The sequence below is a fragment of the Lepidochelys kempii genome, chromosome 3 (genome assembly GCF_965140285.1).
Source record: "Lepidochelys kempii isolate rLepKem1 chromosome 3, rLepKem1.hap1, whole genome shotgun sequence".
In the NCBI taxonomy this organism is placed as follows: domain Eukaryota; kingdom Metazoa; phylum Chordata; order Testudines; family Cheloniidae; genus Lepidochelys; species Lepidochelys kempii.
The window spans coordinates 92,690,783-92,718,098 of NC_136382.1; the positions used below are offsets into that span (position 1 = coordinate 92,690,783).

The following is a 27,316-nucleotide window of genomic DNA, read 5'->3' on the forward strand; positions in this document are numbered from 1 at the left end:
AGCTGGGTAATTATTTTTTTAAAGAATGTTTAAAGCTTGTTTTCATTGGTTATTCCAATAAGGTTTAAAATATTTTCATTTATAATTATATAACTAAGAAGTTGGACTCAAAGAAGCTTGTAGTGAAATATATTACTGCATAATTGTATTGGAAAGTAAAAATAAACAGACAAAGAATTTCCAGACACTTTCAACTGCTATGCAATAAAATGATTTTTGTGTTATAATAAAATATGCTATTATTTAAGATAGCCTATAGTTGTGTGGGTAACTGCTTTCTGAATATTAGTAAATTCTAATATTAAACTGTCAATAATTTAAGACAAAACAACCTCAAACTAAAACTTTTTGTAAACCGAAAGGGCAAACCTGTCTCAGAGTAGCATCCCTTAAAAAAAAAATCACTATTCTGGTAACAGTTGGTAATTCTACAATAAATTATCTAGCAGCTAGATTGGGTACATTAAAATAAACCAATTCATAAATCAAACTATTATACATAGCAAAGATTGATTTAATTCCCATGCATGATAAAGCCACTGATCATCATGAAGCCACTTAAAGGCCTGATCCAAAGTGGAATCAATAGACTCTAGTGATTATAGTTAAGGCTGCGAGGTAGTTTGTATTATAAAACTTAATTTTGAAACACAAACACATCTTTCACAAAAGCCCAGTAAATTGGTCCCTACCTCCAATCACTGCCCACCTGATCTCCACTCTTTCTTACTGATCTCTACTCTTTCCCTAACAATGCCAACTGGTTGCCCTGAAAGATTAAGTCCATGTGTCAGTGTTCTTCTGGCATGAATGGATTAAGTTAAATTGGAAAAAGTCAGTCTTATTTTGGAATAAGTGTCTCCACACATGGAGTTAATCAGGAATAATTCCTGGTGCAGCCAAGCATTAAAATATGAGCTCTTGTAGTCTCTGAATTTTAGTGGTATGTTGCAGTCCCAATCCCATATAAATTAGTATTTCACAATTTGTGGTGTGAAAAGTTCTGGCAGGGAAATCAAGTCTCTAAAATGTATTAGAAAAGGATATTGGCGTGGGGTAGTGGTAAAGGGAATCTTTATAGATGAATAGTTCAGGACAGCATGAAATTCAAAATTGTCTACTTATGGCCAATTTATTTTCCTTTTTATATAATACATAGATTTTTTTTTTAAAACATACATGTCATTTATTTTAACTTTTAACTCAATTTCAACAAAGATTTGATCTCGGAATAATTCCAATGATGTTTCCCCACTTGTGAATCTGGTGGTTTCACATTTATCACTATGAGATAAATTTATTATTTCATTCTACATAGTGAAATATTCTCTACATGAACCAATTTACAGCATCTGCAAGGAATCAAAAAACTAGAAGAGGTGGTTTTTGATTAGATGAAAATACATTACTGATGGATAATTGTTTGGAACTGGTATAGTTTTCCTTCACAGTAAACAGAAATGTATTTGAGAGAACAGGGGCAAGAGTACAGTTAGCACTCTATCAAGACAGCTAGAATAGAGGGTGCAATGCAAGAGGTTGCAGGGAGGAAGTGGCTGGAGTGTATCATCATAAAGGGAACAGCAGCAGATGCTACCTGGGAGCAGTTTAATAACAAAATGACAGCTAACATAAGGCTGCAGAGATAGAAAGAGGAAGAGAAGGAAAAAAGGAATGTTGTGGGCTAGAAAGCAGCTTAGAGGAGTCTCCACTGCCTGTTCTTTCAATCCCCTCCTCCCTGCACATGGGTTTAACTTTTTGGAGAGGAGGGAGGGAAGTCCTCCATTTTCAAATTCTTCCAGAAAGATGATTAGTTTGTTTACAACAACGAACATATGGGGTGTAGACTTTGTTTTGGCTTCACCAGAGGGCTTAAGTGAACAGTGGAAGACTAATGATGACAGACATAAATCTACTTATACAGCTTGTTATAGAGTCTTGTTAAAAGTATGCCCAGATGTAATAAGATGCAATACAAAACATGCTCATCTATGTGGTAAAGGAACAGGTTTTAGTAAAAAACAAAAAAAACAAAAAAACCCCACAAAATTGTCTTCATTGAGTTGATGTGGTGCAATAGTTTTTGAAAAGAAATAGATTAAGAGTAGGACTGTCGATTAATCTTAGTTAATGCACACGATTAAAAAAATTAAGCATGATTAATCACAGTTTTAATCACACTGTTAAAGAGAATACCAACTGAAATTTATTAAATATTTTTGGAAGTTTTCTACATTTTCAAACATCTTGATTTCAATTACAACACAGAATACAAACTGTGCAGTGCTCACTTTATATTACTTTTGATTACAACTATTTGCATTGTAAAAATGACAAACAAAAGAAACAATATTTTTCAATTCACCTCATACTACTACTGTAGTGCAATCTCTATCAAGAAAGTGAAACTTAAAAATTTAGATTTTTTGTTACATAACTGTACTCAAAAACAAAACAATGTAAAACTTCACAGACTACAATGCCACTCGGTCCTATTTCTTGTTCAGTCAATCGCGAAGACAAACAAGTTTGTTTACATTTACAGGAGATAATGTGGCCTGCTTCTTATTTACAATGTCACCTGAAAGTGAGAACAGGCGTTCAAATGGCACTTTTGTAGCCAGCATTGCAAGGTATTTACATGCCAGATATGCTAAACATTTGTATTCCCCTTCATGCTTTGGCCACCATTCCAGAGGACATGCTTCCATGATGATGATACTCATTAAAAAACTAATGTGTTAAATAATTTGTGACTGAAATCCTTGGGGGAGTATTTTATGTCTCCTTCTCTGTTTTATCCACATTGTGCCATTTATTTCATGTTATAGCAGTCTTGGATGATGGGGTCTAAATTGGCTGTTACCACACAAGAAAGAGATCTTGGAGTCATTGTGGATAGTTCTCTGAAAACATCCACTCAATGTGCAGCAACAGTCAAAAAAGTGAACAGAATGTTTGGAATCATTAAGGGATAGATAATGAGACAGAAAATATCATATTGCCTCTATATAAATCCATGCTACGCCCACATCTTGAATACTGCGTGTAGATGTGGTCACCCCATCTCAAAAAAGATGTATTGTAATAGGTTCAGAAAAGTGCAACAAAAATGATTAGGGGTATGGAATGGCTGCTGTTTGAGGAGAGATTAATAAGACTGGGATTTTTCAGCTTGGAAAAGAGATGACTAAGGGGGGATATGATAGAGGTCTATAAAATCATGACTGGTGTGGAGAAAGTAAATAAGGAAGTGTTATTTCCTGTCTCATAACACAAGAACTAGGGGGTCACCAAATAAAATTAATAGGAAGGAGGTTTAAAACAAACAAAAGGAAGTATTTTTCCCACAACGCACAGGCAACCTGTGCATCTGTGAAGGCCAAGACTATAACAGGGTTCAAAAAAGAACTAGGTAAGTTCATGGAGGATAGGTCCACCAATGGCTATTAGCCAGGATGAACAGGGATGGTGTCCCTAGCCTCTGTTTGCCAGAAGCTGGGATTGGGCGACAGGGGATGGATCACTTGATGATTACATGTTCTGTTCATTCCCTCTGGGGCACCTGGCATTGGCCACTGTCAGAAGCCTGGACACTGGGTTAAATGGACTTTTGGTCTGACCCAGCATGACTGTTCTTATGACCCAGCGCATGTTCATTTTAAGAACAGTTTCGCTGCAGATTTGACAAAATGCAAAGAAGGTACCAATGTGAGATTTCTAAAGATAGCTACAGTGCTCAACCCAAGGTTTAAGAATCTGAAGTGCCTTCCAAAATCTGAGAGGGACAAGGTCTGGAACATGCTTTCAGAAGTCTCAAAAGAGCAACACTCTGATGTGGAAATGACAGAACCCGAACCACCAAAAAAGGAAATCAACCTTCTGTTGGTGGCATCTGACTCAGATGATGAAAATAAACATGCGTTGTGCTGCACTGCTTTAGATCGTTATCGAGCAGAGCTCATCATCAGCATGGACACATGTCCTCTGGAATGGTGGTTGAAGCATGAAAGGACACATGAAACTTTAGCGCATCTGGAACGTAAATATCTTGTGACACCGTCTACAACAGTGCCATGTGAACGCCTGTTCTCACTTTCACGTGACACTGTAAACAAGAAGCGGCCAGCATCATCTCCTACAAGTGTAAACAAACTTGTGTCTTTTTGCAACTGTCTGAAAAAGAAATAGGACAGAGTTGACTTGTAGGCACTAAGGTTTTACATTGTTTTGTTTCTGAATGCAATTATTTTTTGTACATAATTCTACATTTGTGAGTTCAACTTTCATGATAAAGAGATTGCATTACAGTACTTGTATTAGGAGAATTGAAGAATACTATTTTTGTTTTTTACAGTGTAAATATTTGTAATAAAAAATAAATATAAAGTGAGCACTGTAAACTTTGTATTCTGTGTTGTAATTGAAATCAATATATTTGAAACTGTAGAAAACATCCATAATATTTAAATAAATGGTATTCTATTATTTAACAGCACGATTAATTGTGATTTTTTAAATTGCTTGATTAATCTTTTAATCACTTGACAGCCCTAATAGTAATTTTTTCATTATTCTTCATAAATTAAAGTATATCTGTCAGCATAAACTGAAGAATAAGATCTTCTTCAGAATCACAGAAAGAATTGTCCTTTTTCAAAATGGCCACTATTTCCTAATGTTCTCAATAGGACTGAGGTCATAAACTGCCATAAACTCCTTTTGTTCCTGATAGAAGTGAAGCCCTCCTTTCCTCAGAGAAGGTCTCCACACTATCAGGATGCAGAGAGGAGAACTGCTGGGAGACGCGAAGGGCGATGATGACCATGTCTGCTAAGAGCAGCCTGTGGCATCTACTCCATTGCCAATAATAGGAGATGGCAACCATTTTGAAAGAAGGAAATTCTTTGACTGTTTTTCTGAAAAAGAATACATTTATGTGCCAGCCTTACTGAAGAATAAAGTTTAGTTGTGAACAGTAATGGCAAAAAGTGATCGTTAACACTAAAAAAGTGATTAAAATGTAGTCTACATAGAAGATTTAAATGCGTTAGCTCTATGGAAAATGTGAAGAATATGTATTAAAGTAATTTTTGGGGGTGGGAGAGGAAAGATATCAAGAAGGGTGCTAAACTTCTTAAAGGACCAATTTAAAAATTAATTTTAACTCCAAGTAATGTATGCACTTGGGAATTCTCAAACAAATGTTTTGTACACGAGTGCTGTAATTTTGGGAAGGATATGTTGTATTCTTCATACCTAACAGAGCAGTTTAATTCCTACTTTGCATGCAAAACTCAACTCATCCTTACCTATGGAGATGCAACTGGCAGCTCCATATGGTCAGAACAACTGTTTATGCCAGCCATGGCATAAAAGTTCCAGTTTCTGAACTCAAGTAGAAAGTTAAATATCTTATTAACAAAAAGTAATTACATCATATCCTAGACTAATCACCTACCAAGTTTCACTGAAATATACGCACATAATATACCTGAGACATTAAGATTTTTTTTTTATAGCAAATATATACCACAATACTTCCTGTAAAGGGTTGACACTTATTGCTTCTGGGCCTAGGCCATGCACCATATGACAAGCTTTAGCTTGATGTGAAATGTGAATTTTTATAGCAGTTATATAGGAGTTTATAATAGAAGTGCTCACTACTCCCTGATTGTCTGTGAAAGTTCTATGCACCACCTACTATGGGTCTGCATTCATTTAACCAGTTGGTTGGGTCACACAGGCTTATGCTAGGGCTGGACGTATTGTAATGCTGTACAGGTCTGTTGACCCTATGGGGACATAAATTTTGTCATGTTAATTTGATGCAAGGGCTTTATCAAGATGTAATATAAGGCAAATTCAAGCATGTTTCTGGTTTCAAACTCCCAAACGATGTTTAGACCCAGGGTGGAAGGGGTGTGATGGGTCTTCACACCTGCTCTCTGATGATCATTATCCAAAGACTTGGTAGGATTTTCCCATGGTTTCTCTCTATATATTGTGGAAGTATAACATTGTATAAGGGGACATGCTGGATACATTGTGTATGAGAGAGCATGCCAAAACATGTTACAAAGTATCTGAGGGAGCACACGTAGGGACAGTTAGCTTTTGAATGGAGAAGCAATTAGGATAGAGCCAGCACGTCTAAGAAGCAGGCATCAGAACGGAAGGTGTGAAGGGCAATTAGTTAAGTTAACTGGAAGCTGTTAAAGGAGATTGTTAAGGGTGGCAGGTAATTGAAGATACGTGACTGGTCTCAGGGATCTCGAAGGGTGGTGACTACAATCTTTTTCTTCTTTTGTCTGTAACTTCTCTGTAACTTGTTCTCCAAAAAACTGTATAAATTAAAAGACAAGCCCCACTCGGGGGGCTCACTTCTAAATGTATTAGCAGAGCAGCTTTGCTAATAAAACAGAGTGGTCTGATAAATTGTGAGTCTGAGTCAAACTTTGACAATATGTTGGACCCGCAAAGGCTGCCCAGCAGTAGCGCTGCAACACCCCCTACACTACGACCATGGGGAGAGAGAAGGCTACTGGAATAGGATCCCTCTATTTTGTAAGCAATCAAAAATGAATATGTTACCACTTTTAAGGTAAGCAGTAGGAAGGGGTGGTTGTCCTTCTGTACCCCACTGACAGTGTTCTTTGGTCTGACTGTCTCCTCTTCCAACCAAGATCGGTTTTAGAACGGTTTGTCAGGAGGTCTCTCTTTTGCTGCAGCTCCTTTAAGGTAGACTCCCCAGGCTGCTTGGCCAATAGCTAGGGGATTACATGTTCCATCCTGCACAGTCAGGGAGGTGCTTTACATGCACAGTACCTTCTCAGCCTCATTTTTCAGGCCCTAAATGGGGTGATTAATTAATTTTGCCCAAAAGGAAGGTGATTGGTTTGAGCAGCCACAGGACTCGCACTGGCCCTTCTGGCTACTGCTCCCAGTAGCTCTGTATAATTCTGGCAGGCTCCATGTTGCAGACACCTCAGAATGGAGGATTCTTTTTTTGCCAGGTGATAAATTATGCTCGGACCAATATTCTGACTAAACTACTTGACAGTCCCTTAGAAAACAACTGCATTAATCCTAAAATAACAGACTAGTTATTGTATTGCATGTGTGTGTGTGTGTGTGTAGATTGATATTTTAGCTCATGAACAATTAAATATGAGGAGTAAAAAATATTTTGTGGACTCTTTATTCTTGGGCATCATCATCAATGAGGCATTAGCTCTTTAAAATTCTTCCTACCTCCACAATCACTTGAAACATGCGGATCACTTAAAGTATAATGCTTCCTTTTAATGGGGGAAAACAGGCCTAAATTTGGTTATTTATTCATGGTCTCTCCCACATAAATTCCAGTTTTTAGGAATCTTTCTAAAGATTGCTTTATAAATACTTCATAAGATTATGTTCTGGTAATTGAAATGAGGATACCTCTATTTTTTTTTTGCCCATCACAAACCAACTAAATTTTAAACAGGGTCAACCATAAAAATATATTTTAATAACAGTTTAAAAATATAGATTTTCAATTTAGTTCTTGCTTTTCATGGGTGCCATAAGAAAACAACATGCAAGGACATTATCACATTTTAAAGAAACGAGCTTGCTTTTAACATACAAGCCCTGGATAGAAGAAAAAGAAGATTTCAGCAAAATACTTCTTTCTAAACAAACTCCAAATTAATGATTTTTTCACACAAAACTAAATCCCACCATGCTATAGACATTTACCTTTTTAGTTGCTGGGCAATATAAAGTAATGAATTAGGCATTAAATCTTGCATCAGCACAATTGCTTTTTTGGTGGGGAGGAGTAGCACTGACAGATGGGAGTATATTGGAATATACAGGTCCCTGTGACTGCTTTGGGTTAGTCTCTCGCACACTGAAAGCATTGGGGAAAATTAATCCCACCGTATGTGAAGTAGATTCATAATGCTTTTAGAGTAGGACAGTGGAAAGAATAAGGGGCCAGTACTGACAAAAGCATAACACCACCACACATAAGGATGTCATTCTACCAGCAACGTTATAACATGTAGACGTCTTGCACATGCTTCATGATCACTGGATACTAATAAGCTTGCCAACTACCACCGTGTCTCTAATTCTGCTGGCTGGTAATGCTGAATAACAACCTAAGAGCTATTTATGCCTAAAATACACCTTAGATATAAACATGATAATAAGCATATTAATAATAGAGTTCAAATAGCCGTACTAATGTTAGATTTAACGACACTTCTTGATTGTGAGGTACTGCTCACCCACCTAAATGTCTAGCAAGGAAGAGCTAGATTAGCTTTTCTCCTTGAACAGATCCCAAGGGATCACGATGGGCATCATCTCCTCTTTGCTGAGAGTTCTCACATGCAGAGGTGTGCACAGTTCAGTCCTGTCCCCTTTCTTAGGGCTTGTCTACACAGGAAAGTTATACCAGTGTTGGAATATAGGCCTACCTTAGACATGGGTGAACTATGGTTTTCAACTGGGTTGTGATACGAGCATGAGAAACAGGCTCAAAACATGTGACCACAAAGAATGAGATCATGAGAAAGAAGAGATGTGTTAAACTTGTAGTGTTTTCTTATTTAAGATTTGGTCTGAAGTAATTGAAATAAAACATGGTTAATTGGGTACCAGGTGCAGTAAATAATTGGCTATATGTGTTAGTTTAATGTATTATAAAATGGACTTCGCTCAGGTCTAATAATTGGCAATGACATCACTTGTTTATTATAGGGTATAAAAAAATTCTTTTAAAAGGCTATTGCTAATACCTGCCTGACCAAGTTGAAAATGACCAATATGGGTCTAAGTACTCTGGGTCAGCCCTTTTGTAAGTATTTTAATCAAACACCTATAAATGTTCTGTTATTGTTTGGATATAGTAAAATGCTTATTATTTAAGCTTTTTAGACATGCTTAGAGCTATTGTAGAAATATCATGTGACCTTTAGATTTAATAAAGGAATTTATGGTTAAACTGATGTCATGGTAGTATCCCATATTAATGATAATAATTCCAACAACTAGTATAAGTTAAGGTGTGAATTTAAACCAACATAGTTAAACTGGTATAACACACTCTTTCACACCCATCAACCCACCCTTTCACACCCATCAACCCACCCTTACTCTGGTGTAAGAAGGCATTTTTTTCAGTGTAGCTTATGTCACCTGGGAACAGGTTTAAACTAAACCAAATAAAGCCACTTTTGTACCAGAACACGTGTGACCACACAGGGGGTTATACTTGTATAACTACATCAGTTTAACCAAACCATATAATTATGTCGGTATAACTGGTAACACTTTCCTGTGTAGAAAAGCTTTGTTCAACACTTACGTAAGGCATGGGTAGACTGAAGGATGCTGTAAGTTACAGGATCATCACTATGCTAACAAATAGCTCTGCCTCACCATCTAGCACAGATAATGTTGACTCCCCTTTGTTACAGTATCTGAGGCAAATAGAAACCTAGATTAAGAACAGTTGGCTCGTGCTCAGTTCAGAAAAAATGGAGGTGGAATTGGTAGGCAAAAGGAAGCCTACCAAAAGACCAGAAGGATCTGAACTGATGGCATTAATAAAGGTAGCTTGGTCTCCTGTTTTCATCCAGGTGGTGAGCAATCTCTGGACCTCTCATTGGTGGCCAGAACATATCCTTCCCCCTTGATCTTTTGCTGGGCAGGAGGGTGTGCCTTTTCTCTTGGATGTGAACTTGGTCGCAGTGGTCAAGACTGTATTATTGCACAGTATTCTGCATTTGGGGGTGACTATGCACAATTTTTTATTTTTGGGCAAACTTTCCAATCACAGTTCAATTCAAGCAGTTTGTTACTTCACAAAAGCTGAAAAATGAATATATAACTAATGTGCTTATACAACACTAATCCAGTACTGTAATTTTACTGATCATAGAATCATAGAATATCAGGGTTGGAAGGGACCCCAGAAGGTCATCTAGTCCAACCCCCTGCTCGAAGCAGGACCAATTCCCAGTTAAATCATCCCAGCCAGGGCTTTGTCAAGCCTGACCTTAAAAACCTCTAAGGAAGGAGATTCTACCACCTCCCTAGGTAACGCATTCCAGTGTTTCACCACCCTCTTAGTGAAAAAGTTTTTCCTAATATCCAATCTAAACCTCCCCCACTGCAACTTGAGACCATTACTCCTCGTTCTGTCATCTGCTACCATTGAGAACAGTCTAGAGCCATCCTCTTTGGAACCCGCTTTCAGGTAGTTGAAAGCAGCTATCAAATCCCCCCTCATTCTTCTCTTCTGCAGGCTAAACAATCCCAGCTCCCTCAGCCTCTCCTCATAAGTCATGTGTTCCAGACCCCTAATCATTTTTGTTGCCCTTCGCTGGACTCTCTCCAATTTATCCACATCCTTCTTGTAGTGTGGGGCCCAAAACTGGACACAGTACTCCAGATGAGGCCTCACCAATGTCGAATAGAGGGGAACGATCACGTCCCTCGATGTGCTGGCTATGCCCCTACTTATACATCCCAAAATGCCATTGGCCTTCTTGGCAACAAGGGCACACTGCTGACTCATATCCGGCTTCTCTTCCACTGTCACCCCTAGGTCCTTTTCCGCAGAACTGCTGCCTAGCCATTCCGTCCCTAGTCTGTAGCGGTGCATTGGATTCTTCCATCCTAAGTGCAGGACCCTGCACTTATCCTTATTGAACCTCATCAGATTATCCACAGACTGATTATATATTAAGACACTATTATGCCCACATTCAAAATACTTTAGCAGTTTAAGTAATATGTTTTGGGAATTAAAACACACAGTAGAGGGATTTCCTGTATCATAAACATAAGAAAGGGGACAAAAAAGTATCTAATTTATGTTATTGTGAGGAAAAATGGAATCCTTGTTGGCACTGCTTGCAGATAAAGCTTTCTTTAAAAAATTACACACTAATGCACATTTTATACACATTTTAAAATATTAGATACTGTTTTTATAACTTGAGTTGAAATAATTTCAGTTCAGTTTTAGATTCCCACACAGCATCTGCACTGTTCTAAGATTTATATTTGATAAAGTCTTATAAAACAACTAGTTTTTAAAAAACTTATTCATTGTGGTAGCAAAGGCATAAATCCCGCATTCTCCCCAGAGCCTGTTTCTTTAGGAACATTATAGATTAGATTATTATGGCAAGAAAGATTTAAATATCTCATTTACCTGAACAGCATCATAATACATTTTCTTGCCTTCTTCATCTGTCTTGTCTGACATCAGCCATGCCTTGAGCAAATACTCATAAAAGCTATCTCCAAGTCCTCCAACAGAGACGTGATCTGAAAAGGGAGGAAGAGGATTCAGCAATTCCACCTTGAATTTGAGCACTGAAACACAATTACAGTTTGTAACTGTGATAGATTAACAAATTTCAGTATGCCTCCCTCTAACAATCATGTAATAAATATAGCCCAAAACCTCAGAAAAGTACTTATTTTACAGCAGAAAATATTTTTAAAATAAATGGTTAGTCTTTCTGCTTGAATGACGACCTGTAACAGGGTGGGAGAAGGCAGCCATTATTATTTACATAGTGTCTTTGGAGTTCATGGTATTTTACAGAAATGAAAAAAGTCAATATCTCTGCACTAAGTGTTTATAATCTAAGATAGACAAAAGATGTGTAACTATAATATACTGTAAGGTTTTTTAAAAAACAGAAAAAGTTGGCAAAAAACCCACTCCTAATCTCACAAATGCATTCCTTATTTCGGGGAAGGGGTTGGAATGGGGGCAGGGAAGGGGTGGGAAGAGGTGGAGTGGGGGCATGGCCAGGGCAGTGGCGGGGGGAGAGGGGGGGTCAGTGATGCAGCCCTCAGGCCAATGTATTAGTCCTCATGTGGTCATTTGAGTTTGAGACCCCTGCTTTAGAACAAGAGCACTAGATAAAGATTTCCTCTTCCACAAATAGTATTTTCTAATAAAACTATTGTTACTCATATTAATAATTAGCATTTATTAAGCATCTTCAATAAGAGGACTTCAAAGTGCTTTACTGATACTAATCAATTAAAATAATCTAGTTTCGCAGATTTGGGAACTGAGGCACACAGAGGTTAACAGGAAGTCTGTGGCAAAGCTGTATAAAGAGCCAGTGACTCCTAACTCCTAGTCCTGGGCCTTGACTGCAAGGCTATCCTTGCTTCTCTATGAAGTTGAATGCGACATTTTGAATTTTTCAAAATTCCTAAATTCTCTCCCTCTCCCCATTCACAAAATGCATACTCTTGCTCACCTTGGGGGTTGGAAAGCCATGCAAATGTAGAATCTACATGTATTTCCATTAAAGCTTTGCCACGACAGTGTGTCTTTTCTCCACTAGCCTGTGACCTCCAGTGTCCAATTTAGGTGTCCAAAATATTTCCTAGTATCCCATCCCAAACAAATGTACTATGATTATGCAGAGCTTTGAATTATGAAGAGCTTTTAAAAAAATTAGATCTTTTAATTTTTGAAGAGAATATACCATTTAATTATTATTCATAATCCGAAAGGAAAAAAGGCTTCTTCAAAAAAACCCAAGAGCAGTTTTTCTATGATGGAGGGCTGATCTCTGAATAGCAGCATTTAAATGACCTTTACAGTTTCCTAAATAAAATTACCATAGAAACCCTTGACATTTGCAAACTAAATAGCACAAACAATCTCATCAATAATAAGTCTTATTATTATATACATTATTGCAGGAGACAAATCCAATTGGTGCACGCTGCAGCAAATCACTGTAAGGTTACTGTCAAAATAACAAGGACTAAATGAATTTACAAGAACAACGGCAGTGAACCAACAACGTCCTTCAGAGTTACAGCATTGTAAGTGAAACACTAACATTCAGAAGCTGTTATTTTCCCCTGGCTGATGTTTGTGAGACGAATACTTCTATGTTGTTGCAATTAGTTTTTTGTTGCAATCAATAGGCACTGGAAAAATAATCTTAAATAAAACATCTTTTTATGACTTATGTTCTTGTTTTCTTCCACTGTTAAAAATCCGTGCTTGCAAACAAAAAGCAAGTGAATTGGAACAGAGGAAACAAATGTAGATTTAATTTTATTTGTTGCTTTTTCAACATGCCATGGATCGACCTGCATCAACACTTGTGTTCGTGGTTTGTATGGACAAGAAGCTAATTTCCATATATAAATTACATGCCATTGGTAAAGAAAGATGGCTTTATAATTTACAAGCTCCCGGATATGACCCAGGGATTTCATGCAAAAGAGAAGTTTGAGGCACTATTATATAAACATAAGAAAGGTCAAAAGCCCAAATAGCAGAATTAGAATTTGATTCACTTTTAAAAAAGGACAATCAGAGAGAGACAGTGGCAGCTTTTAAACTGGGTGAGAGTAAGGGCTATCTTCCCAGGTGAGGCACTGCAATATTAGGTAAGGTTTCAGAGTAGCAGCCATGTTAGTCTGTATCCGCAAAAAGAACAGGAGTACTTGTGGCACCTTAGAGACTAACAAATCTATTTGAGCATAAGCTTTCGTGGGCTCCAGCCCACTTCATCAGATACATATATATCTTCTTACTATATGTTCCATTCTATGCATCTGATGAAGTGGGCTGGAGCCCACGAAAGCTTATGCTCAAATAGATTTGTTAGTCTCTAAGGTGCCACAAGTACTCCTGTTCTTTTTGCGGATACAGACTAACACGGCTGCTACTCTGAAAGATATAAAAGAGTATAATTTAGGTCCTCAAATCCATTATTCAATAAAAACAGTAACTTCCTTTGCCTTTGGGGACAACTCTCCAATATACCCAGGCTGGAAACAGAACAGTGAGGATTCCTCATGTCCCCTCCCATTGTGTGTCTTGTTTAACTGACTGCATGCTTGGCAAGTTTTGAAATTAACTGAGCTGCCTGATATAGTCAACATGACAGAACAAGACAGAATAAGCAACCTGTTCCTCTGTTTAAAGAAAAAGAAAAAAAAGCAAAAGGATGAAAGACTACCAGATCGTGCCAACTCAGTGTTGTGCCAGACTGAGAAAGTAAGAGGGTGTCTAGAGAATAAAATCTGTGTGTTCATGCTGACTTAAATGATTTTTCCGATCCACCTTTTCTTTTGTCCTGTAGCGTACATGTAGATCATTTATTTAAAAAGCAGAAAACACGAACAAATAAGGAAGTCAATATTAAATAGTTTCTTCAAAAACTGACATTTAAAACCAGCAAGAAACTTTCTACACTATGTCATTCCCTCTAAAATACTTTACTAAACACATTTAAAAAGAAGAACTTTCCCAAAACAATTATTTTTCTTTTATATTCTAAGGTCTGGCTCCCCAGAGGAACTTAGGTGCTGCAATGCCTAATTTTTAGGCACCTTGAAAATCACTAGAATCCACAAAGCCTGGGTTAGGCACCAAGCTTCTCTGTATGATGAATGAGGAGAGATAGGCATCTAAAAATGGGATCTACAAAAGCCAGCATGCTAGGTCATTCTCAGTCTCTCTCTCTGGCCCAATGGCTATTTCAGCATCTATCCAAAGTAGAACAGGTTCAACAGGAGAGATGGAGAGAGACTCACATTAGAATATCCCAAAATCCAATGGATAGGGCTCTCTCCTTAGAAAGGATTTGAACCCTTCTCCCCATCAGCCAGAGCTGCCCACATCCTCGGTGAGTGCTCTATCTAGTGGGCTAAAAATTATAAGGGTGGCACCACTACCTCTTCCTCATTCTGCTGGATTTTGAATGGGCTTCAATCCAATAGATGTGCTCAGAGCATGCCTACCAAATCAGGTCCTGCAGGTAAGACAGGTGAGGGAATGCCCATCTTCACCTGGCTTGAGAATCCAGCTGGGGCTTGGGCATGAGATAGATACCCAAGTACCTTTGTATATCTCGGCCTAAATATTTTAATAATTCCTATTTTGTTTCTTTTCAGTGGGTGTGCAGAATCAACTGTTCAGAAGAATTTCTATGATGGGATTGCTACAGTAAAAGTAAACCAAAGTTCCTTCTTGTAAAACCCCCCAAACCACAATCATTTAATAGTGTAACAATATAAAAAAGGGATTCTAGTAACACCTTCTAGTTTAGCAACCCATGTTCTCAACATGCTATAGAAGTACAATAGGCAGTGTTCATACAGGAAAAAGTCAAATGACCAGAAAGGGGCCAGGAACTTAAAATGCCTGAGACGTTCAATATATTCATTCCCCACTGATTTTGTTAGATTTTTCCTCATGATGTTTCCAGTGGAATTGAAGGCAATATAATTCTGTTTAGCTTACTTCCTTGTCTGCCTACATCATTTAATGTCAGCAGAACAAATACTCACCTGCAGAAAAATGTTACTCACCTTCTCATAACTGCTGTTCTTTGAGATGTGTTGCATATGCCCATTACACTGTAGGTCTGTGTGCATCTCATGCACCAGTGATGGGGAATTTTTCTTAGTAGTACCCATAGTGGCAGCCCTGCTCATGCTCTGGCTCCTCATGCTCTGAATGGAGGATATAAAGCAGAGGTGGCCAACCTGTGGCTTCAGAGCCACATGCAGCTCTTCAGAAGTTAGTATGTGGCTCCTTGTATTGGCACCGACTCCAGGGATGGAGCTACAGCCTCCAAATTGCCAGGGGGTGCTCACTGCTCAAGTCCTGGCTCTGCCACAGGTCCTGCCCCACCTCCATCCCTTCCTGCCCCGTCCCCTGAGCCTGCAGTGCCCGCGCTCCTCCCCCCAGGAGCTTCCTACATGCCATGAAACAGCTGATCAGAAAGTGCAGGGAGAGAGCGGGAGGTGCTGATCGGTGAGGCTCCCGGTGTGTGTGAGGCGCTGGGAGTGGAGCTGATGGGGTGCTGCTGACAAATTTACTGTGGCTCTTTGGCAATGTACATTGGTAAATTCTGGCTCTCTCTCAGGCTCAGGTTGGCCTCCCTACCCCTTCTTTAGTTTCTTCGGACCGGCATGCCAATGGTAGACTCCGATGTGTTGGGAAAGAGGGTTGGCATATAGCAGACATATGCAACGTATTTCGAAAAACAATAGTTACAAGATGGCGAATAACCATTCTTTCTTCTTCGAGTGCTAGCATACGTCTTTTACACTTTAGTTGACTCCCAAGCTGTTATCAAATGCAATGGGCCTTGAAGTCGCATCATAAGAGTAATTGTAGAACCATTTTTCCCTTGTTTGTGTCTTTTCTTGATGCAAGCAATAAATGCATATTGTCTAGTAAACGTGTTGATGGAAGACCATGTTACTACTCTGAAGAAGTCAGTAGGGAAACGTTCCACAAATGCATGCTTTACTTCCACACTGCCTCTGAAGGGTGCAACTAGAATACCAGAGTTCCCGCAGCCGAGTTGACTCGGGAGGCAGGGAGTGTGTCTAGACAAATGAAGGGGACTTGAAGGGGCTGGGCACCAGTTTCAGGATCTTAGCAGACTGGAGTCATGGTGGATTCTCCAAGGAGTATCCGGGCGGAGGGGATAGCTCAGTGGTTTGAGCATTGGCCTGCTAAACCCAGGGTTGTGAGTTCAATCCTTGAGGGGGCCATTTAGGGATTTGTGGCATAAATTGGGGATTGGTCCTGCTTTGAGCAGGGGGTTGGACTAGATGACCTCCTGAGGTCCCTTCCAATCCTGAGATTCTATGATTCTATGAGTAATTGTTGAGCTTCTTTTTGACAACCAAGAGGGTTCAGACATTGATCTAAGAGCAGCCTCCACAGAATACATCAAAGCTGCTCTTCCCTCAGCTTTTTCATTCTGGTCTTTAAGCCCTGGCATATCAAGCATCTGTCTCTTATGTGGCCCTCATCCATGCACTTAAGACAGTGTGAATGAGGGTCAGCTCATGAAAGCTTATGCTCAAATACATTTGTTAGTCTCTAAGGTACTTCACAAGTACTCCTTTTCTTTTTGCAAATACAGACTAACACGGCTGCTATTCTGAAACCTGTGATAGGAATCTGCTTTTGACAACCAGAGCAAGGCTTGAAACCTGGCGACCTTGGCATAGGCTCCCCAATACTAGGTGAGACCTGGAGATCTGTCCAATTCAGAAAATGTACTAAAAGGGAATAGTTTTTAATATAAAGGAAAATACAGAAAGAAAAATAAAGTCCAATGGATGAAACACAGTAACAATAGGCAAAAGTTAGCTAAAGTACTCACAAGTTTGTTCTCAGGGAGCGAGGCTGTGAACACAGAATGCTCCGACTACTGATCACAGAAGGTAAGAAAAACTCAAGAAGGGATGGGGTAGCTCCTTCCTCTATGCCCTCCATTCAGAGCTTGGTTGTGGGCAGGGCAGCCCCTACAGATACCACGAGGGAAAACTCTCTGGAACCAATGCATGAGACACATACGCCTACAGTGTAATGGAGTGGAGTAAGCACTCACAGAAGAAATACAGAGGCAAACCCTCAGTTAATATAAACTGGCACAGTTTCATTAACTTCAGTGAAACTAAACCAATTTATACCAACATAGAATTTTGATCCAAGACAAGCTGATATCATTTCTTTAAACAGCAGCCTTACCAGCACTTTAATTTTTTCAGTGAAAAGACATTTTTCAATCACACACTTAGACTCATTCAAAAGTTTTCAACTAACAAATATGCTAGAGGTCAGAGAAATATAAATTAACATATATGAAGTAGGTAGAAAAATAAGTAACCCAAGCAGAACTCAGGTTTATCAATTGCTAACAGTGCAAGAAACAACCAAGAGTTGATGTCTTCCTAGAAATGGTATGTAAAAATAGTTAATTGGCAGTTCTGAAGAACTGTCATACTTACGTTGACCCCATTGACCGCTACTAGGATTCAGGTAATTTGGGTAAAGACCTTCTGGTTTATCAAGCCGGTTCAGAACTTTACGAATGTTCATTACCTATTACAAAGAAAACCAAACAATGAGCACTTGATCTAGTCTTATATTCCCATTAAATACAAGTAGCATCAGTACATCCTTTTTTAAACCAACATGCATAAATACATTTTAATTCAAACAAATACGTATTCTTTCAACATATATAATGTCCCTATCGAAAGACCTCTATGCATAGGCATAGAGGATTTCTTTTTAAAATAAACAAATCTAATCTAGTCATCAACTAAAATGCTCCACAGAAAAAAAGAATGCTCCACCGATATTGAGATCGTTGCAGGACCATAAGACAGCAGCTATATTCTGCATCAGCTGTAGTCTGCGTGTCCCTCAAGCATGGTTCATTGTAGATAGAGCACATGTAGTATTTTAATGGAATTTTAATGAAAGACACCAGATTAACTGCACTGAAGAAAGAAGATCATGATTTAGCCACAGAACAGAAACAGCAATGCAGGAGCACTGGAAGCTTTTCCCTAAAACACTGTCAAGATGTCCTCAGCTCTGTTGGAGTTCCTACCTCTATGATACAGAATGTAGTTCCATTTAAAGGTTATTCAAATCTTTGGCTTCTTTGCCAAGATTATCTACTTGTGCATTTTCATTAGGTTTTTCTTTGTTCTTAATACTAGTTTAAAAATTAAAATATGTTATCTTAAATGTTACTTCTTGTGAGCCTGGGGGAAAAAACATTTGAAATTCAAATTTATTTAAAACCAACTCTGTCCTTAATTAATCTCATTTTGCCATATGCATTTCATGGATTCCAATAATTGTGTGAGCTTTAATATTGCACTCTACATAAGGGGACAATACATTGTTCAGCCAATCCATGAAGCTTGGTGTACTTAATACTCAATTAAAAGGTTTGACCACTGCTTTTGGAGCTAAACAAAGTTTACAGCTTCCTTTGGAATTTCTTATTAAGATGTCATAATTTAACAGAGAAAAGTCATTTTTAAATATGTATATTGCTGTATACATGTCTGACCTATTTCTAATTAATAAACAAAATTAAGTACATAAACTACATGAATGCAATGTTCCTGTTGCGATCTAAAATATACAAAAGTCAGGAAATAAAAACATACGATTACATCTATAATTCTACTCTATTGTACATAGTAATATTTTATATAAATGCATGTGGTATATATGTTAAATGTAGCTGAGTTACAGTTGCCTAGGAACCAGTAATTTAATTTTAACGCCTTTGCACACAGTTTTTTGTATTTAGTCATTTTTTTTCAAAAATAAAAAAAACTCTGAATACATATTCAATAAATCTACCTGTATAAGATCCATATCCACCATTTTGTCACCTTTTTAGTCCAACAGAACCAAATCTATTGACCTTCAGAGCATGCTGCAGATCTCTTTAACAAGGCCTTTAAGGGAGCTGTTGAATAGACCAACTCTGGGTTTTTCTGTGGAGTTTCTTACTTGATATCAGATTAGGTTATTTAAATTGTACATATGCACAGAGGTCTTTTGATAGGCACATTATAGATTTTGAAATAATAATATACATTTTTCTTATTTAAAATGTATTTATGTTTGTGATTAAAGGAACAATTCACTGGGAACATTTTTATATTGTACATACACATGGGATTATTAAAATTATTGTAGTACATTTATTCAAATATGTATCTATTCCAATAAACACATCTGTACTGATTCAATATAAATCTGTACACCAGTAAATGAAATACTGTACTGTGGTGCAATATGTTAAAAACTTAATAGAAAAAACATACTATGCATGCACCATAGGCTTTTTTAGAATGCATAAAAATTTATTTGTATGCGATGTTTCTTCAAATATGTAAAAAATCATCAAGCCACATTTGAAGTTTTTAAAATAATCCATTTGTAGTTATCTAAATGTGAATACAGGGCTAGCCACAACAATTTCTGAAGTAGTGAAAATGTTATTTTTTAAAGCTCAAAAACAGCCACGTAGAATTTTACCAAACTTGGAAAAAATGCACCTTTGGGCTGTGAACAAGTATGAGAAATATCACTTAAAGGGTACTTTCCTCAAAAAGTTATGAACACTCTATAAAGATGGACATGAAATGGAAGAGACTCCCAAATCCCTTACTTACAGTAGTGACACCCTGTATTTTTAGAAAATGCATCGAAGTGATTGCTAGGTCACAGTCCTTTGTACTTCTGCATGAACACAGTATATTATCTGAATATAAAATTCATTTGTGGTTTTCACCTTAACCAAACAAGTTACATCAACTAAAATAAGTGCTGTGTTCCAAATGCCTAATCTACATGAATTTACCACTTAACCAAACTTCCAAATATTATGTGGCCTGATAAGTGGTCTTCTAATTTTTATAACCATGACAAAATGGATGTCAATTCAGCCATGTGCTTTGTGTTCATTAATATGGATTCCCACAGAAACTATTCACCTGCTTACTGTGACACACTTAAAATTACAGAAATTCCAATTTTTCATTTTTTTAAAATAAAAGTTTTACCAAAGAATCTAACCTTTTCAGCAAACACTGGATTTCCAGACAAATGGCTCAAATGTATGAACTCCAAATGCAGAGTTCCAAATTCTGCCAGAATACTGCTTCCTCCAGAAGCCCAGGGCCAGTTTCGACCAATCCCACTAAAGGGAGGAAAAGGCAGAAAAGGTCATTAGCATCTATAAAGTAGTACTAATAAAATATACGGTATATTAGGTACACTCCAGCTACCAGAAGAGAATTAACTTCAAAGCTTTTAATTAATAACACAATGAAACTTATAAAAGTAACACCCTTACTAGGCCACCTTCTGTTTTATGAAACTACCCCATAGTTACCTTAAATGTTTGAGTACAATTCAATTCTGCTCCACCTTTATTAGACCACCTTTTTAAGCAAGTCAGACATTGATTGATCACTTAAAGATTTAGCTGTATTTATGTTTACATGACTACTATGCATTCCTAAAGTTAAGTTATAAGCCCTTTGGGGATTCATGTGTTTGTGCACAACGCTTAGCACAATGGACCCGGATTCTGATTGGGTTCTCTGGGTTTCTACTGTAATCTGAATATTGAATATTAAATTTATGAAGTCTCAATAAAAGATTTCATAAGACTTTAGAACATAAATCCTACCCTAATAATGTAGATTTTAACTACAGGTATGATAGCTATCATCCATTGTCTTTCAGGGCACTCTTTAACCATGATTAATGTTTTCAGAATTAAATTCAGAGCTAACAACACTTCACCGAATAAAATTTAATCTTTACAGATGGGAGGCTGAGCTTTGAGACCCTCCCACCTTGCAAGGTCCTAGAGCCCAGGCTGCAGTCGGAGCCCGAATGTCCACACTGCAATTAAACAGCCCCTTAGCCTGAGTCCTGTGAGCCAGTCAGCTAGCATGGGCCAGCTGTGGGTATTTAACTGATAAATTCAAAGAAACAAGTGCCACCTCTTTACTGTGCTCTGCCTGAAGCTTGACTGACAGTTGACAAGAGGCACTGGAGACTTTTTTTTTTTTTTAACGAGTCTCTCGATTTGCATAGGGGAGTTTAAACATTGGACTCTATCTTGCAGGTGGTGCTCACTGGTAAACTGAATTCCACTTCCACAAAAACATTTGAGGGTTTTTTCTGGGGAGAAAAAAGTTGTCTCAAATTGGGACAAAAAGCCAAAATCTCAAAAGTTTTCATGGAAGTGAAATTCTGCAGTATTTTGTTTCAGTATCACTGAACTATTCCTGCAAAGGGAACATTTTAGTGTTTCTGAAACAAAATATGGCCCACAGCCTCCTCAGTCTCTTTGGAGCCTGAAGCCTTGGCAGCCCCAGCACTGTGGAAGCCATTCAGGGGAGCTGCTGAGGAGTCAGGCAGAGGTGGTGACAGGAAACCAGGCAGATTTTTATTGGAAGTTTCAGCAAATAGTTACAGTCCCATAGCAGATCTCAATTGTGGCAAAGACATTTCTGATAAAAAACTTGCAATCAGAAAATTTCCAATCCGCTTCATTTGCGAAGTTTCTAGCATGTCGTGAAGGTTTCTTTAGTACTGGCTGGAGTATTAGAGGTTTTAGGGTGGGTGGCAGATTCTCCTTGTCCAAGGTGACATTACTAGGGCACAGGTATTCTCTATTTCTACTCCATTAAAAGTAAATATCAAACTTGCCGGCTTCAGATTGTATTTTTTCTTCTAAAGTCCTGAGGGACTTGTATTATTGTCTTCACAAAAGGAGGGAACTACAGCTACTGAATGTACAGGTCTTTTCATACATTTGATCACAAAAGTTGCTTAAAATAAGCACAGATGGATTTTCGCAATTATGCAAAGTAATTAAAAATAGTGTTATCTGAAACCTGCCGGTTTTGGCTTTCGCAGATGTCACTGGTCAAAATGGCAGGTGGTGTACCCTAAATTCAAACTAACTTCAGTATCTTCAGCAAACTGGCCAGCTGGCATCTGTGCAGCACTCTATTGCAGATAGTTGACCTTGTCCCCTCCCATGTCATCTTCATGAGCCAACAAAGCAGGAATATTCTCCCCATCCCATCAGGATATTCAGGGGAGTGGGCAACTTGCCATCCCTGATATTCAGCAGTACAACACTGGTCCTACTGCAATCTATACTTACTTCATCTAGGGGAAAAAAGATGTATCCCAGAATACATCACAGGCATAGGGAACACTGCATGTGGCCACTTTCTGAAGAGATAGTATGGGAGTTAGCTGTACTTCCACCAAAAGATTTCGCAGAAGGGGAATGAGGAATTTCAGGGCATCTGGTCCCCACCATCCAAAAATGAAAGCAGATATCTCTAACAAGCCTTGAGTGAGGGCTTAAAGCTAAGGCCTCTGATGTTTGCATAGGCTTTGAAAAGTAATTTTTCTAACCAGATTAGGGAATCATAAGTAAGGCTAAGATTTTGTCACGCATAATTTTAGTAAAAGTTATGGACAGGTCACGGGCAATAAAGAAAAATTCACGGAAGCCCGTGACTTATTCGTGACTTTTATTTAAAATATGCATGACAAAATAGAGAGCTGCAGGCTCCCCACACCACCCAGGGGTGCCTGGCTTGGAGCTGCAGGGTCTCCACACCACTGGCAGCTCCAAGCTCGGGGCACCCCCACCACCTGTAATGGCTCTGGCTTGGAGCTCCTGGGCACCCCTGCTGGCTGTGCCGCTCCATGTTCCCGGGTACCCCTGCCAGTCACAGCAGCTCTGTGCTCCGGGGCACCCCCGCTGTCCGCAGCGGCTGGGAGCTGTGAGGCGCCCCGTGGCCCTCTGCAGCTGGGAGTTTGGGCCCTGCAGTTCCCAGCAGCCAGGGGTGGCGGGGACCCTACAGCTCCCATGCATGGGGGCTCAAGTGACAGAGGTTTCTGGAAGTCACAGATTCCATGACTTCTGTGACAAAGTCGTAGAACTAGTCATAAGTGATTTGGATGATACTGCGTCTGACAAGTCAAAAGCAGTTGACTATGCATGATTATTTATGGATCAGTCAGTTGTGGAAGAAAGGCTGTTAATTTTTCAACAAAAGATGGAAAATGCCAATTTCTTGAAACCAAAAATGTGAGAAAGGGTTGCTTTTGGTAAAATTTCAAAACATTTTCAAAAAATGTTTTGAAATTGTTGATATATCTCTTTTCAATATTTTCTAAATGAAAAATTTTATTTTGTTCAAAAAAACCTTTTCACTTAAAAATGTAAGTTACTTTAAGTTATTTATAGTAAAAATAGGTTGAAAATTTCAATCAAATATAATTTTTTTATTTTCAAGATTTATTTCAAAGAAAATTTTCAAGATTTTCACTTTTGGTCTTGATTCGGGATGGGATAATTTTTCAAAATCTCAAAAATCCTTGTGGGATGGGAAAACAATTTTCTGATCAGCTGTATTTTGTGGTTCAAACTCATTTTTTAAAATTCCATTTAAATAAACTGTTCAGATTAATTAAATGGAATGATGGTTGATCTGATCTGCTGCTCTGTAAAAGTTGGTCTCAAAACAATTGTTCTGAAATTAAGGGCTTATCCGCATGGCCCCACAGTTTGGACTACGGGATGTTAATTGTACGGAGCACTAGTGTGCTGTGCTGTGCAGCTCCCTTGTTTGGATGCTGCAGACATTATCTATAAGGTACCTACTCCACATCAACTTAGTGCTGTTTAAAGAGGACTACATTTAAGCAAAGTAAGTATTCTTGAGTTTGTGCCTACACTATCCACACACAATTCACACCCTCTATAGTCCAAACTGCGTAGAGATACTTCCAGTAGAGACACATTTTTCTCCTACTCTTTCTAAAATTCATTAGAAAGTCTTTTAGAATCTCAGACTTATGTTTACTTAAAATGGTCCTGTTTTGGAAAGGTCATTTGCAATAACATTCATTATAAATATTATTATTTATTTGTATTACTGTAGCACCTAGGAACCCAAGGTATGGACTAGGACCCCACTGTCTAAGTGCTCACATAGTGCTACAACATATTTTTTTTAAACTGTGCATTTTATATGACTAACTAGTTACAGCTAGGCAGATGCTACAGTACATTGCTCATTATAATGCTCTCTGAATAAGTTTCAAAAGTTAACATGATACATTATGAATGTGAAGTGCCACTATTATAGATGTCATACATGTCAATTTTATTAGTTATCTTCTCTTATGCCTCTACCCAAAGAAAAAAATATCTCCATGGGTACATTCCATTTAGGTTAAATTGATTGTTACATCCATACAGGCATCTCCAGTTTCCATAAGTGATACCTTTGTGAGTCAGTTCATAATGGCCAGTCATGGCAGTTGTAATAAGCAGTATTCATACAGTGTAAAAATTCTCAGGTCTAGTTCTCATCTGACAACTACTTTTTCAGAACAATATTTTATTAAATGAAACCTCCTCAGCAGCAGTGAAAAAAGGTCAGTACCAATACAGGTTTTTATCTATACGTTCAATGTCTACCTTTCATATGAAGTAAAATATTTTAAAAGTCACACCTGCCACATAACCAGATAGCATAAAATAAGTCAATATGATAAATAAAACATAATTGCTTCCAACATTTTTACTAAGCAAATGAAAGGAATCAAGAATATGTTCTAAACATTCAGCAACACAGGTGCACACATAAAAATGAGCTACCGGTGAAGAAGTTTGTCCCAATTGTGCTCTCTAGTTGAGCACAAAGATTCTGTAGGTCAAGTGACTCTTGACAGACAACCAACAAGGTGGCTACAGTAGGTCTGCTTCTTCAAATATCAGATATTTTATACTCTATTACTGAGTACTACCTCAGAAATGCTTTCTTAAGAATAATCCTCCATTTTCCCTGAACAAAGGTTAAATTTTACTGCTTTAATACTTAATGAAAAACTGATCAACTTCTTTTATCACCACAGCACTATAATCCAATGTGGGGAGTTATGGTACCGGCAAGAATGGTAGGCATTTGATCTCCTAGAGGGTTTTATAGGTGCCCTGTCCAGGATTTTCAAAAGCCTCTTGTAATTTTGGGTACCCCCAGACACTTAAAAAAGGCACATCGTTTTCAAAAAGTGCTGAGCACACTCTGAAAATCAGGTTCCTTTGAAGTGTCTCAAATTGGGCACTCAAAATCATTACTTACTTTGGAGTATCTTGTTTTACCTATACATAAAACCTAATGTATACACACATAGGGTGAGACAGTCCTTTTCTTACACGGCTGTGCAAGGGAGCAAGGTAACATAAGGCCCTCCCTTACCTCATTGTGCAGGCTACCCATATCACAGGTGGCACTGTGGAGTGAGGGAGAGCAGCCTCTGTAGGGCCACCACTTTCCTCCCTCTACATGTCAACATAGCCTTGTCTCTACCTCTAATGTACAGGCAGAGGGCTGGGGTGGATTATTTCCCCCAGAGCAAGGGTGAACAATCGACCATGTTATGAGTGAGTCACAATAGGGTTGTTGGGCTGCTCCTGGAGCTGTGCAATTTAGGATTTTTGGGTTCTGATGTGAGACTTTTGAACACGTGGACTTGGCAATACTGCACCTATTGATGCTGGTTTATTGTGAGGTTACTAGTCAAAGTAGCCAATATACAGTCTTGGTTAGGGTTAATTGTATAACTGTCTCCATTCTGTTTATTCTGATATTCCATGTTAACCTTTTCTAGTCTTCCCTCATTGTTCAAATGTAGTGCATCTATTTGCACGCAAATGGGCATTGGTTTATACTCCTTTCAACCGGTTGTCTGTCCTATGCTAATATGATGACATTAGTAGTGCCCTGAAGATGGAGGGATAGCAGACCAGGAAGCATAAGGCACTCAACTGAGCAGTAAATGTCGAGATTTTGTGTGTGTGTGTGTGTGTGTGTGTGTGTGAGAGAGAGGGAGTGAGGGAGTGAGCGAAAGAGAGAAACAAAAAGACAGACACACAGGGTAGTGGGGTAGTACACAATTTAAACATTGCTATTAGAAATGCTAAGGTTTTAAATGCAATTTTTCAATGTTACAATCAAAAAATTCCTCTAACTTTATTCATTAACACAATTAATTTTAATAAAAATTAATTTCACCACAGGTCTTAAATATGTTTTCTGAAATACACTAATGAATAATCTAAACAATTCATGTTTCCTGTTACTTTATGCACTAAGGGTCTAAGTAATCAATTTCCAAGGACTAAAAAAAGCTGTAGGAAACAGAATACATCAGAACAGGGATATCAATAATGCATACTAGTGGGAACTACTTTTAATAGAGTCCCCCAAAGAAAAGTGAACAGCAAATCAAAAATCATTAACAGGATTCTACAGTTCTGCCATCCATGTAATAATAAATTAGAATATGTAAAACAGAGAGCTATTAGAGCAAAATTCACTACTGCAACTACCTGCATAATTTGGGATGCTGAGTAGAATCAGTATAAATATAAAAAGAATTCTCAGAAACCAATGAAAACCCCCTCTGAATTGGAAATAACTGACAAAAAATTAATAGAGTTTTGACAGAAACCATGTAAAGAATGCTTGTATATAAAATACATATCCTGTAGTACTTGGAGTAAATTAAATCCATTTATCCTAGTCTAAAATATGTCTTTGAACATCACAGTTAGTCCTTCAAAAACACCACACTATGCCCATGATCTCACAATATACGAATAACCAGGCTGGGTGCCACTAACGTGTTCTTTACATGACTACTATGGGTTTCCTCTCTGCAAGGGGAATAAAAGGACACATCACATTTCAGCAATCCCAGCAGGCAAAGGAGAAGGGGGATCTTTCCTCTGCTTCCACCATAAAAAGCCTGTTATTCACTCAGCTATATACTGACAAGCAGCATATTCGCTCCAGCAGTATCTTTTTGTGGACTGTTCTTTACACAAAAGCTGTGTTCAAATACTAAAGAAAC

General features: G+C 38.2%; 1 protein-coding gene across 1 annotated transcript in view; it reads right to left on the minus strand.

Annotated features, from left to right (window-relative positions):
• Positions 1–27,316, minus strand: part of MAN1A1 (mannosidase alpha class 1A member 1) — a 215,307-nt gene that overhangs the window by 29,250 nt on the left and 158,741 nt on the right. Inside the window, exons 6-8 of the mRNA XM_073337170.2 lie at positions 20,426–20,549; positions 17,821–17,914; positions 11,222–11,337 (exon numbers count right to left, since the gene is read on the minus strand). Of these exons, the coding sequence (XP_073193271.1) occupies positions 11,222–11,337; positions 17,821–17,914; positions 20,426–20,549 (334 nt within the window). The remainder of the gene's footprint in view (positions 1–11,221; positions 11,338–17,820; positions 17,915–20,425; positions 20,550–27,316) is intronic.